Source organism: Pseudochaenichthys georgianus, chromosome 21, assembly GCF_902827115.2.
Source record: "Pseudochaenichthys georgianus chromosome 21, fPseGeo1.2, whole genome shotgun sequence".
In the NCBI taxonomy this organism is placed as follows: Eukaryota; Metazoa; Chordata; class Actinopteri; order Perciformes; family Channichthyidae; genus Pseudochaenichthys; species Pseudochaenichthys georgianus.
In genome coordinates, this window is record NC_047523.1 from 28,783,192 (window position 1) to 28,798,005 (window position 14,814).

The 14,814-nt window shown below is 39.3% G+C and overlaps 1 protein-coding gene across 1 annotated transcript in view; it reads left to right on the forward strand.

Annotated features, from left to right (window-relative positions):
* LOC117466374 (obg-like ATPase 1) overlaps positions 1–14,814 on the forward strand; it is a 44,831-nt gene that overhangs the window by 8,162 nt on the left and 21,855 nt on the right. The window contains 4 exon segments of the mRNA XM_034109581.1: positions 9,668–9,843; positions 13,354–13,407; positions 13,410–13,465; positions 13,775–13,861. Coding sequence (XP_033965472.1) covers positions 9,668–9,843; positions 13,354–13,407; positions 13,410–13,465; positions 13,775–13,861 — 373 coding nt within the window.

Here is a 14,814-nt window from a genome sequence, read left to right on the forward strand (position 1 = left end):
TAGCACCTGAACTCCTGGTTAAGTAAAGGCTCTTCTCTCTCCTCCTCTTTACTGCCTGAAGCAGCCTGAAGCAGTCACTAGAAAGTTATTCAATGTTATAAAACAGTGGAAAAAGTTTCAGGATATAAAACCTGATCTATTACATGGTATATTTCTATGGTGGCCAACTTGACAAAACGTGAAATTAAGCGCTGCATTAGCAAAATGCTACAAGCATAAATCACTGCAAAATCAAAAGACGCTGCAAGAAGCTCAAAACTCAACGGAAACGGGAAAACTAAAAAGTGATGATCGATGCACCGGAGCGTTTCTTGACATTTAGGGATTGTAAAGTTGGCCAACTGTCACCCTCGCATAGTTGTACGTGTTTTGTCAGTATATTTGAAATTACTAGGTTAGCTACGTTAGCTCGCTAGCTTTCAACAAATCTGCAATAATATCTGAAGGAATTATTAAATTACATCGATAAAATAAGCCAATAAAACTTACATTTTATATACATTTCCTGTGACAGATATTTGCTCCAGAGCAGTTAATATGGTACATTGCTTTATTCATTCATTAACTTATTAATTAGTCCATGAGAACGTAATCATGAATTAGCTCCTTGATTAAGGCATTTTATAAAAAGCCCAAAACTTCTCATGCGAGGATTTGATGGGATAAGGGTTTTATTGTTATTCAGTGTTGGTAGTACAGTACCACACAATAGTATGGTACAATAGTACCTCTGTGAGTAGCCTACTAAAGCTTATAGAACCTTAGATGGATAACTCTAGATAAATCTGCAAATGTCTCTTTTACAAACAGGGAATACTTTCTCCGTCACTGCAATGTAAACCCAGACTTGTGCTTACAGCAACTGTAGCTGTGGTTACAGCAACAAGAACAACATCTAAAATCCAAAAGCTAATGGGCTACCTGTTTAGCTCTTTAGTTGTTTTGCAGTCTTGGTTACCTGGGAAACATCCTCATAAAGCGGTTGGCAGCCTTATGGAAATATTACATATTTGTGTTTTCCAGCTAATTATAAATGAAGACATTGGTCTGTTTCACTCCTGTGCATTATTATGCAGGTTATACATAAGTATTCATTGTTCACTGCAACTGTATTTAGTTTGATTTAGTTGCTGTGTGTTAGTTTGTGTATCAAATCTGTCAGACACTTTGGATGTGTGCCAGGTGCTAACTGTCTATTACAGTTTGTTGTTTGATGGGGTTAAGTCAGTCAAATACAAAGTAACAACATTGGTACCTCTGAAGAAATTGATCTGATTCATCTCCCAAAAAGAGTTTGGTATTTAATTTCCTCAGTGACTTCCACATGAATCACCATGACCTGATGAATATCTGAATATGATGATAGAGTGAGTGATTAAATGAGTTGGCTTCACTTTGCTGAATCTGGTTACACATTGTATTTGTGTTTGGTTATTGCATCATGCAGACATCAGGCCACAATACACTAATCGCTTATAGTGAACAAATCAAACTGATTGTTTAGCTACAGGCGTTATGAACAAACCAGATTGACTATTCAGACAGAGCTGATTTATGGCCAGCCATCGTCCGCACTGACGCCACGCCAGTAATGGCTGGTCTCCAGGAATTCTGCCTTTTCACACACCAACTCACACATTCTCAACTCGACAATCATCCAAAACACCTCACGCAGCCCGGTGGCTTCCAAGTGTGTGACTATCTAAACAAATCAGGTAATGAGTGAATCTCTCAGCAATTCAGGAGTTGCTGTTGATGTAATACTTTTTACAATCAATTGTAACTGGCAGAAATGTCAGTTTATGTTGCTGAAAATATTTTACGGAGAGATTGTTTTACAGGAGGAATATACTGCTACAGCTGAGCGATAAAAAACAAGTAGTGAAAACATGTACACAACAATTTTTACAAAAGTTTGACAATGACATGTTTTCGATCCCCTCATCATTGTGAGTTTATCTAGAATGTCTCTCAAATGATTCAAATCACAGTAGACCTATACCTGATTAATTTAGTGTATTGCAGTATGACTGAAACTTTTAACTTGAAGAAAGACATTTTTCATTTAAAGGAAACTGTATTTTTGTGCAATTTTAAAGCTTTCTATCTGTAATGGTAAGATTTGAGAGGTATGAAAGTAGTAGTGAAAGTATTAGGTTGTCAATGGGGACATAAATTATTCAAATGCAATATTAGCGGAGTAACACCTAACAGCCTGACTCTGTAGTTCTATAAGACATTTCAGAAACAGTGCTGAAATAGTGCTTTTGAATGTTTTAAGCTGCCGACTATTACACATTTGGTATGAAGTCTTCTCTTACTGTCACTCATTAATGTTTCCACCACCATGATTTAGGAGCTTTATGTGGGAATGACTCACAATTGATGACAGTGACCATGAAGGAGCATGTCACTCAGAATAACAGTGTGGTTCATTGCTGAGTGTTTCATCATTTTTGGACAATATGTGACAGAGACATTTTTAATTGTATGTCTGGCTTTTGGTACAAAGGCATCAGTTATTAGACAAATTGATTCATTGTTGTTTTTGTCTCAATTCTTTGTTGTTATGAGCAGATGTTAATACAACAGTGGGAAGAGCATAGCTCAGTGCATGGAGCTCTATGAAGTAGCTTATCTTTTAAAGAAGGTATCAATACATTTTCACTTACTATAGTTTAAAGGTGGGGTAGGTCATTTTGGAGAAACCAGCTCGAGTGCGCTAGAATTAGAAAATATACAGCCGGAAAAAATCTGCCACTTCCTTACAGAGTCCCTCCTCCAACACACACGAACGCGCACATGACCAATGAGGGCACGAGATAAAGTTTGTGCACAGATGGAAGGCTGACAGGCAGGTAGGCCATCCAGTTATTTTAGCCGGGCCGGCTCAAATGATTGGTCGTGCTTTTTACAGTACTACGGCTTCCACTGATGACGTTTATTTATGGATTTTTGGTCAAAGCACTTAAGATATTCATTGCTATCGGGATGTTAAGAGCATTCCATGGAATATAACAAAAAGTGTATCTCGAGCCGGTTTCTCAAACGTACCTACCCCACCTTTAAGTACAAGTTATTATTAATTTAGCAACACCTTGCACGTTTAGCTCACATACATACAATCATGTTTTTATTATATTAGGAACACATTTCCTCATTAATCCATCTTACATGCTGTATCTCTGAATAGTAATTCTGGTGTATACAGTAATTGCTCATCAGTACAAAACAATGGGCTATGAAACCCTACAAAGCCTGTATGAAATATGTTTTCTGCCAAGGTCATACGTTTGTCAAATTAATGCTTCTGATGAAAATAGAGGGAACAATCTCTGGATAAATATTTAGACGTGAGGACTGTGTTCATGTGTTGCTGTTGTAGAGGCTTTTGCTTTTATTATTTCCTTCTATTTAAAATGTGTCTACATAGTTCACTTACCCTCTTACCAATACTAAATATACTGTTGCTTGTTAGTGTCAGATTTCATTATATTATTTCTGTACCTGTTTATTTTTTTCAGTCATTGGTACTGTTGTAGCAACTTTAGCTGGTTTATAGGACGCAAGTGACTCACTTCCCACGCCACACTTCGACAATAATACAGTGTGTTGTACAACAGTCTCCGCTGGGTCCTAGCACCTGCCTTACTGTTGTGTCTTTTTATGCTTAAGGAGAAATTGTAATGTTACTTTGCAAATCAGTCGTAAAAATAAGCCTTCCCCTGCCATATCTGTTGTTTTTGTTTTGTTTATGTCAGTTGTTGTTTTAACCAATACTGCAATTCCAAATAAAGATCATTTAGCCGTGGGGATCTTCCTCCCTTTGTGTGTTTCCGCCACTGTGTTGAGGTGCTGTCACAGCATTTAAATGAGCATTTTGCTTCAGCGTGAATGAAGAGTTTTTGTCAGCCTCCACTCATCGTGGATGATTAGAGCAAAATGTCTCCCCATCTTGACTGGAGATCGCCACGGCTCCAGATAACATGCCCGGTGATTGAAGGTCGCAATATTTTGAATTCTAATGGGGCTGCAAGATGAATTGCCTGAAATAGACTGTAGACTCTTCCTGCTTCCTCCTCGTGCCCCCCTTGCCTGTCCGCTGTGAAAAGAACCACTGGGAATGGCAAGGCCCGATGATCATAGAATTATTGGATGGTGATTCTAAACCCTTCAAAGAGGAGTTGCTATGGAGATCTCGCTCCAAACTGTGAAATGATTCACCTTTGAAAGGCTGGAGGGCCTGAAAGCTGAACACATCATTGTTCAGGTGGCGGTTGGTTAGGAAATTGCTGGTGCCTGTGCAATCAGCAGCACTATAGTAGTTAAGGATCTAAAAAGGTTTGTTCTCTGAATGATGTGGGACAACAGTGGTGTGCATATGACGGTTCCTTTCAATCAAGGCACTCTCATGCTCCACGGTTAAACAAAATAAACTGAATGGCAGAGGTTAAGCTAATGAAAGGGGGAATTATCTGTATTGTTTTTTTTACATTTCATAAACACTGGAGCCTTCACTATTCAACTGCACACGGATCAGGCTTGTGTCAACGGCTTTCCCCTAAATGTAGATTTATTTTCAGTCAGTGATATCAAACATTTTTGGAAAGATGCACATTTTAACGCTCAGTTTGCTATACAGACTGCAGTAGACAGTAGATTACATAGGAATTGGAGACACGTTGTGAGGGACAGATATTCATAATATTGAGCACTGTGATTTCTTTTTCAAAGATGGGATCATGTTGAAAACATGAGTGTTTCCCTCTAGGGCTCAAACCCTCCATTTTCTGGTGTCGAACTGCCTTTTAGCAGCCAATGCATTTGCCATAATTGACATACCCAAAGAAACAGCTGAATGTGCCACAAACTCTGTTACAGAAGCAGCACACTACAAATTGCTTTCAATTTCATGTATCCTAAAATGAATATCAAGATGATATTTCCTGAATGAACATAAATACCCTTATGTACATTGCTGGTGTGTCTAAGTTGGAAAGACATCCATAATGCGCTTTTCCTGAGACTCATAAAATAGCTTTTACTGCTCTGAATACCAGGAGAATTGCGGCACTGAGTTTGCATGGCCATTTTAAAAGCAGTGTGAGGAATGCAAGTTCTTTAGATGTGCTCTTACCCATCTTGCATGTGAAAACATGCACAGGAAGTTAGAAGTCAATGAATACTGTAATTTAGCTGAATTATGTTGACCACATATCCTCCCAGGTAGCAGCATCAGAGGAAGCAGCTCAATCAGTATTGATCGTGACTTGACTGAGATGACTGCCTTGTCTGTGTTGCTGACAGAAAAGTAATGATATAAACTGGCTCCAGCTCGCTTGGCGGTTTTAGGTGTGAAGCTTGTACAAACTAGAACTGATTGCTTATATTTGTATAAGATTCAGTAGTATGTCCTTATTTTACAGTGTTACATATTACAGTGAGGTTAATGTAAAAAACAATGTCACTGAAATCAATTAGTTTTGTCCGTTTTTTTCCCTTTAAATGCCTGTCATTGAGTTTTATCTTCTCATGCTCCCCTGCCTGCAGTGCCGCTGTAAGTCCATAATTTTGCAGAGCTTAGCCTGATCCCTAATCAGGCCATTGAACACCACTCACCCTCTGGTGACTAATCCCTTTGTTCTGTCAATAAAGGAGCACCTGTTAATAGTGTCTTCAAAACATACACAATATAAAATGAGGCAGTACAATTCAAATTGTGAGACAGATATGACTCCTGTAACCGGGCCTTTCCAACCTCTTTCTTCTTTTTTTTTTGTGTTTTAACTGTCTTGCATGTGGCTTTTGTGTGGCGCCGCAGACTCATAAGAGCTGTCTTCACAGAGTCCTACCCAGACCCAGTTGTTAAAGGACTAATTGTGGAGATTGCCCCCTCAGATTTCTCTCCTCTCTTTCACCTCAGGCATTTGTTCTCTGGCTCTAAGCCTTGAATGGGACGGCGGTAAAGTAGATGTGAATGTTAAATTAGGCGAAATTAATTAAAGCAAATTACTTTGGAATATGTGGCAGTCAGAGGATCGTGTCAGCTGATGACTAAATAGTGAGTGATCAGCTGCTCCTGCTCTGTGAAAGCCTCCTTCAAATGTTGATTTATCTGCTTTTTATTGGCGATGCATAACAATAGTTAGAAACCGGTGATCATTATTTAAAAAAAGTAATAAATGTGTTTCGAAATGATTGTGCTAGCTTTAGGTGTTTTTGTCACATTTACTGACATACAGTCATACATCCTGATTCCATTAACAGTGATTTATTCGGATCATGAGTGTTTTATAAACCATGAAAACCTGTTCTTCGCTCCTCATTAATATGCACTAAATTAAACAACAGACTCTTATGAATCTTTACATTTGAAACACAGAACTGTACATCATAATTTTTTATAGTATATTCTTGCAGCTAACAAAATGATTACATTGCATTATATCTTCTGAGTTCATGCAGACAATAGCAAATGTTCCTTCCAATCAGTGATGAACAGGGAGCTGGTAAATTGGAGCAGCAAAACAATAATTCCACTGATTAGCCCCTTTCTGTGTGGCGTAAGTGAACTGTTTATACTGTGGAGTACCCCTGCAAGAGGAAAGGAACCAAAACAGCCTGATTAGGCAAAGAGTAATTGGATAAGTTCATTTCACCATGAGGACAACGCACAGGATGACAGCTTGCACAAAAGTCTATAGCTTCTGTCGACTCGCATGAGTAATAGGGACACTGGCAGACGATTTCTTGATTTCTGTCACTTTTGTTGTTTGGATGTGACTGATGAGTGATGATAGATTCTAAAAGCCCTGTAGTTTAGTTTGATCAAGTATGTTTCCCTTCGTAAGACAGTAGAAGAACAAAATACATTAGGGTCTGTCTGTGGAAGATCACAAAGGGCTTCATATTGATTCAGTTTACAACTTAATGTCTCAGAAAACACTCAGAGATTGTTTCAGAGGCAATGGTTCCTTTAGTGAAAAAGACTGAGAGTCTGCAGATTTGCGTTTCAATGGTAATTTTGGATTGGAAAACTGTCTAAAAACGATTGACTCGCTATCCTGTAACTATCCTTACCGTAAACATTTGAGGTCCATGCCAAACAGGATCCATATTTCGTGAGTTTTGCCCAACGGTTTACCAACTAGACACAACCATTTCTAGCAAGTCTGTGAAGCTGCACTTGCTAACATCCAAAAGCCAAATGCTAACATCATCAAGCTAACATGCTAACAGTGACAATGCTAACATGCTGATGTTTAGCAGATCATGTTTACCGTCTAATTGTATCGTATTAGCTAGCTAGTTACGGCAACCATTCAATAGTGGTTCACTCATAATTGAACATCCTAAACTAATTTATTACAATTCATCCTCTGGGGACCATGAATGTCTGCACTAAATTTCATGGCAATCCATTAAACAGCTAGCCTATACAGTAGTATGTCAGTCCGTACTAAAGTCTGACGGACTGATATTCACACCCTTTGAGCCATAGAGATAACAAACACTCAATCTTGTTAGTGAAAGATTTGGCTTCCTCTGATGACAACTAGGACATTTATTTTGTTAGTGAAGAGGCATAGGATAACTTTCATTTATACTTGACTGACGTGTCTGATAACGTTATGCATAATAGAGCTCTGCAAAGATTTCCTTCATATGCTGTTGACTCACATGACAACTACACACAGCTGTGAATCATCAATATGTTCAGCATGTATCACTGCTAGAACTTGTTGAGAGACGAGGGGACAGCCGCCTGATGAATTGTGCAGATCACTTCGGTGACGTTATTATCTCACAGGGCTTCACCTGTCAACAGACCTCCACTGTTCACATGTCAAAACGTGAATATGGATTGTTTATTCTGTTAAGAGACTTCACCGTGCACATTCCAAACATAGCGTCCTTCGGCGCGGCAATACTTAAAGCCAAGTCATCATTCACCTGACTTCCACATACCTGTTGAATGAGGTGGCATTCCCATTATGCTAAACTTCACAAGTCACTGTTGACTGATTTACAAAGCGGGCGAAGCCAAATTCCAAGTCCAAATATACTTGATTTATATAAGTAGTATGTAAATATAATATGACGTTTCTTGAGTAGTGGAGCAAATCTACAAGTTTGAGGTATTGTACTTTACTAGAATATTTGACTTCCATACAACCTTGTACTTCTACTACAATATAGTTCAGAGGGTGTATACTTTTTCTCCACCACATTTATTTCACAGTTGTTTCACAAATTGAGGATTAACACTCAACACATGATGAGCTTCAGCAATATGATAAACTGTTGTGATTGTATACCTAACAACGTAAAGTAACATTTCCCCATCTGCCAACCACCTAGACTTATGTTGGTTGAGATATGTTTATTATACCATTTGCAACCATTTTCAAACCTAGAAAAATCTGTAATTTTATTTTCATTTGGGCAACACAAACACTATGTGCATTGTCAACGTTGTTATCTGCTACATTTTCATACTACACTTTTTAGATAATGGTTGTTTTACACCATATATTTTACCCATCTGGATCAAAGAAAAAACCTGACTATATATGTTAGGAGAAACAGCTTTTGAGTTACGCTGAAATTTAAAGTGAAACCTCTGAAGATAATTTGGAAAACCTCCATAAATGACACAAAAAAATGAATCCTAATCCTAGAGAAGCTGATGATCACCATTAAACTCTATCTTTTCTTATTGTTGTGATTAAAACATTGCACATGTGTTTAAATTACATTTTTATGCAGTACCTTTACTGATAATTGTACCTAGTATTGCTACTTTTACTACACTAAAGGATCGAGATACTCCACAACTGATCTCCCTTTTATTTGCATACAATATGATGTCGTAAAACAAACTGTACAACAACAGGTTGGGTTGTAAATACACATATTGCAGTCCACTACAGTTGCCATTGGTGATGTTAAAGGCTGTCACTCTCATGTGACAGATGTACCGCCCCCCCCCCTCTCTTACCCCCTCCCTCTGCTGGAGAATCAGGGGTCCTGAGAGCTGCTAAATGGTCTGCTTCAGAGCCTCATTACCTAATCACCAGCACCGCCAAGACGGCTAAGACGCAAATGATTAGGGAAGACTGTCATCTGCCGTCTGTAAATGTTGACGTATTTCTCCTAAATCATTCTCACTTTTGTTTATTTTTTATATATATTTTTTTAACTTAATGGCTAATAGTTTTAAGACAGAAGGGTAAAATATGCATGACCAGACACTCAGCACTTCATGCAGATTGACACACAAGCCTGTTTTGCTGCACTTAAAGCCCCTTTAAAGGAACTTACTTTGACACTGTAAGCTGGTTTCTTTCAGCTCTGACACTTTCACACGACAACATTTTTTAATATATTCCTAAGTATTTTATTGTATTTGTTATGACTTTCGTGTGACTCCCACTGTGCTTGTTCATGTAGATGTTTATTTCTTTCCCATATTCTCTGCAAATAGCTAATGATTTTTTGTGGCAAAATCAAACCGCTGTTTCACATTCCAACTGAAGAAGTCAATGTCATTGATCCTGTGGCTCTGACTGCTTCTATATGTGTTCATGTAAAGCGGTGTTGGTGCTGCCACAAAAAAAAAATGATATACTGATGCTCTCTCTGTGTTTGTGTCCTTTCTCTGCAGGTGCTTTTGAGGATGAGGATATCATCCATGTTGAGGGAACAGTGGACCCAGTGAGGAATATGGAGATCATCCGCGAAGAGCTGAGGCTGAAGGATGAGGAGATGATCGGCCCTATTATTGACAAGCTGGAGAAGATGGCCATTAGAGGCGGTGACAAGAAACTCAAACCAGAATATGTGAGTCAATGTCCCAGTAGGCCCTTTGCTCCCCCTCACAGCAAGGCACAAATAATAACCCTCCCACACACATGGCAAAGAACAAAAAGTATGTTTTTTTTTAATCTCTTGCAATAGGTCTCAACCCTCCCCCTGCCCCATTTTTCCCTTTCTGCGATTGAAAGTGATCAGGGGTCAGGGGTTTTCTGCTGTAGAAATCATTAATAGAGAGTTACTTATTCAGCTGCTGACCCTGGGTCACAGCACTGGGCTAATGAAAGTGTTTCCACACAGCTCTTTTCATCTTAAGTAATACTCAAATCATGGCAGCGCTCTCGCTCATGCTTATACACCTACAGCAGCTCAGAAAATGGTACAAAGCCATACAGTGGGTGACATATATACCAATACCTGGCTATGAATACCGTAAATGTTTAGAATATTCTTTGACAGCAGATTCCTCGGTCATATGCAGAGAGGTGCAGGGCCAACTGCAAGGTAAGATCAGAAAAAAGATCACATCCTGGATCAAAATGTATGTGGAAGCGCACGCATTCAGATGGTGGTATTGTTAAGGTAATGAGGCTGAGCTGACAGTGTTAGCAATGATTTGGTTGTAAATGTCTCATGATGCACTTCTATCCTCGGAGCAGGATAGGATGGGCTAAACACGAGAGGGGATCTGGCCTTTCACTCGGAGCGGCATGCCCAATTTCAGGCCCCGGCACACCGAGGCTCTGACCACTCATTACACTAACGAGAGGGGCTTTTTCACCTGCTGCAGAGGCCCCGTGTCTGGTTGGTTCCCCTCAGACTAAACCCCCCCTTGCAGCCAACAGCACTTCCCCACACCCCTGTAGCCACACAGACAGGAGCCATTCAGGCTAGGCAGGTGGCCGCTTACGCACATAATTGCTAACAATTTTAGGCAATGAATAAAAATGATACATTACTTGTCAAAGGTTGTGCACACGTCGGCAAGTGAAATCTATAGAAAACCTCTTTAGACGGCAAAGAATGGTGCTTATCAAAGGCTGCAGCGAGCTCTTAGATGGGAGGGATTGTGTGATTGTCTCACAGGCTGCGTCTGGCGTTTGACACGCTCAGCTGTGCACAGACATACATGTTTATGTAAGCATCTATATGCAGAACATGTGGATGAAGAAAATGTACAGTATAAATGAAACAATAGTGTTTGTACTGTCTTCTGTAGAGCCACAGCATGCTAAGAAATAAATGGGAAATTCTAAGAAGATGGTGATTACTTTAAGACTCCTTCGATTTTTTCTATTTACCAAGTAATCTGCAAGACCTTTGAAATAAGATCTAATTTCAGTTTCCCATAATCTACAGGTATTTTTGTGGCCGGGATTTTCATGAGCAAGAACTGCTTTTATTCCAATTATACGGAATTTACAATATTATGTTACCATTTCGATATCTGCGTATTGTCAGGATGTAATGCAAGCAAAACGTACATTCACATTTATAAAGCTGGATCAGTGGACATGTAGTTTACATGAATACCATGTTCACATTTATTTAAGAGGAAGCGAAGTAAGTAGTCCTTACTATGAATTAAAAACAATTCAAATAATATACAATTGTTATGTAATTATATTAAAACCACAAAAATGTCCATGTTGCAAATCATAAAAATGAAGGTATTTACAGTAAAAGAGCTTTATTCAGAGAAATGTAGGCAGTTTAATTAATTCCCTTTATATTTTAACTACTTAATAGTAACAATTTAACTTACCATATTTCTCTGAGAGAGAACTACTATATATTTTAGTATCTAACTTTGCAGTACAGTATAATACTTTGTACACATTTTTGGGGAATTTGTATTTAATTCCTGCATAAAGAGCATGTGAGAAAAAAGACAATACACATTAGGGGATAAGTAACAATGTTTAATACTAAAACTTAAAAGGATACCAGCCAGCGATAGAATGCTGTTAAATCAATTGGCAAAATTAATTAAAAAAATCTCTGTGAAGATGTTATAGGTTTGACTATTCATAACGTATTGCTGCCACACTCACTTGAAGATTTTCTGTTTATAAAAAGGGATTTTGTAAGAAAAAAAAACAACCAAGTCAGACATTTTGAATGTATTGTAAAATAGTATATTCTGGTTAAAATATGTTGTCTGGATAAAAAAGTGACAGAATATGTCAAGGTGAGTTTCAGGTGAATGTGTGTGCATGTAGCAGCACGGGGCTCACATTGTTATGAAGATTTAAATGCATTCTGCCTGTGCTGTGTTTATAAGAACATTGTTTCATTGCTTTTGTCCGTGTGAATCCTCAAAATCCCCCACCTTACAAAACAATAATAAGAAGCCGGCCCACCAGCGGCGTTTCATGGTGGCAGACATATGTGTTTGACCCCTGTGGGACCTATATGCCTTTTATTAACACCTGCCTGTTAGAGCAGCGCTGCACGGCGGCTGCGAGCTGATGAGGGAAACCTGGAGCGGGTTCAGCCTGTGTCACTGGCCGTTTGCTGTTTCCATTTCACAGATGATTAATCTCTCTGTGAAGACTTGGGACGGCGCGGGCGGAGTGTATGCAGCTCTTCCTGCGCTCTCTCCCGCTGGCTGCACTCTGGCTGCCTGACTAAAAGGCCTTTAGAATTCCTGTGGAGAGAGATGTGCAGAGAGTGAATGCAGCTGGCTGGGGGTCAGTGTGTGGAGCTTTTTCTGCCATTGTGTAATTGAGGCTCTGGCAGGATTTTTTTCTCAGTTCTTTCAAAAGGGAGTATGATTGTGAAGTGCTGCAAGGGTTTGGGGAGGGAAAAGGAGGTAGGGGGAGTGTTGCAGGGGGTGGGGGAGTTTTTATGTGAAGGGGGAGGTCAAGTTGACAGGAACAAAAAGAATGTGTTCCGCTAATTTCTTTGGGGCTGGATCAACAATAATAGGCTCAATTTCTTTATTACAAATTTTATAACTACCTCCCTCCCATTTTCCCACCCTTTTCCGCTTCCAGATCCTGTCAAGACCCAGACTTGCCTGTGGTCTCAGCCCACAAGTACTTGAGTAATGAATGTGGCATACATAGCTGGAAATGCTCAATATTTTCTCCAGAAGAAACAGTGAATAATTAGTTCTGTATCTCACTAGTGCTTATTCAGTATGACTGCGTTCTGCTAAGTGCCTGAGGAAGGACTAATAATTCACACCTAACTAACCAAGTTCCAATTAGTTCCCGCTCTTTCCAATTTAGTCTTCTCTCTCTATCCTTTTCATTAAACAGTCCCGAAGGAATTTTGATGTTCAAAACTGTGACTCTAAGCGAGACACCCCAGAAGGCATTTTGTCATGATTTAAAGGAGGGAAGGGGGTCTGGTGCATGCCATCCCTGTCAGAGCCAGGCCACTGCTGCTTGAATGCGAGCACAGCCATTGTTCATTTTGGCATCAGGATGCCATGCATTTAGGAAATAATTACCCCATACCCTGCTGGGTTTATATTCTTTTTCATCTCCTTTAATGGCTTCTTGTTCATTCTCTTTTAACCCCAAACAGGACATTATGTGCAAAATCAAGAGCTGGGTTACAAATGAAAAGAAACACGTCCGCTATACTATCAAGATTGGAACGACAAGGAGGTAAGCCTTTGTGTTGCAAATGTATTTTTGTGATTTATCTTGATCATCTTTTCATCTGATCTAAAACAATAAAACTGCTGTTTCCTCCTCTTTTCCCTCAAAATCAAAGGTAATATTATGCACAGTCTTTTGTTAATTTTATTTTGACATTACTTTTGTACAATCTAAGGACATCTGGCCGTGCTGATCATAATCTGGTGGCTTTAAAGTCACTCCCCACCGTGCCTATACACCAGCCCTGATTTGATTTGGCATCACTTATCTCTGTCTGTTCTGTCCTCAAAGGCTGCTTTGGGAAGTTTGAATTCTCACTACTTGTCCTGTCTGTCTCTGCACAGATCGAAATACTTGTTTTTGACATCCAAACCAATGATTTACCTCATTAACCTCTTTGAGAAAGACTACATCAGGCGAAAGAACAAATGGTAAGTGCTTGGAAGAAAGGCGGGAGCCGACTCATTCCACTTATTAATCATCACCTAAGAGCTTTTCTGCGACTTATGTACGGATTGATTTCGAATAACTTTGATTGAATCTGCATTTCAGCTACAAGAAGTGTGTGCGCATGCGTCTGCATATTCATGAACTGGAGTGTGAGAAGTGTGTGTGTGAGTTAACCTCCCTGATCTACTGACTGCGGTCTCCTGCTGACAGAAAGGGTCATATCTGTGTGAGAGGATCTGCCTAGAGGTGGCACTAAGTGTGCCCTAACACAAAATCCAACTCTGCTAACCCCAATCAGACACTGCACTTCATTAAGCGCAAACTAGCATATGGTCTCCATTGTCTTGCAAAATTTGACATATGATATGGAAGGCTTTAAATGACAAAAAACAAACATGTGTACATTCAAACCCCGACATGTAATTAATGTTGTGTGGAGAGAGCCAATAAATCACAAGGGTTATACTCTTTGAACATTTATCTATCTATAACTGCTTTGGCACAAATATGTTCACAATATTCACATGTTGTTTTAAAAAGTATTACTTTTCAGCCACGAAACTCGTCTGGATTACAATGAAAGCACAACAAGCTGATTACAAAAATGTTTTGAATGCTAACAGGGATTTCCTCCTTTTTCTCTTCAGAATCAACACACTTTTAATACTAAACTTATTTTCTGTGTTTTAAGCTCTGTCCTCTCAACAATACTTTTTATAGTGATGTTGTCTATTGGCCACAGTGAGAGCGGATCTTGAAGGCTGGTGTTAGACATCCATTATATCTGAAAGGGCTACTTTTCAACACTCTGGCCCATTTGTCAATAGCACCAACTTGTGGATTGTTATCGCACTTTTCCAATTGCCCTCTAGGCTTGTGGTGTCAGTTCTTACAAAAATTATTTCTAGTGTTTTGCTTGGCAGCGTTGTATTAC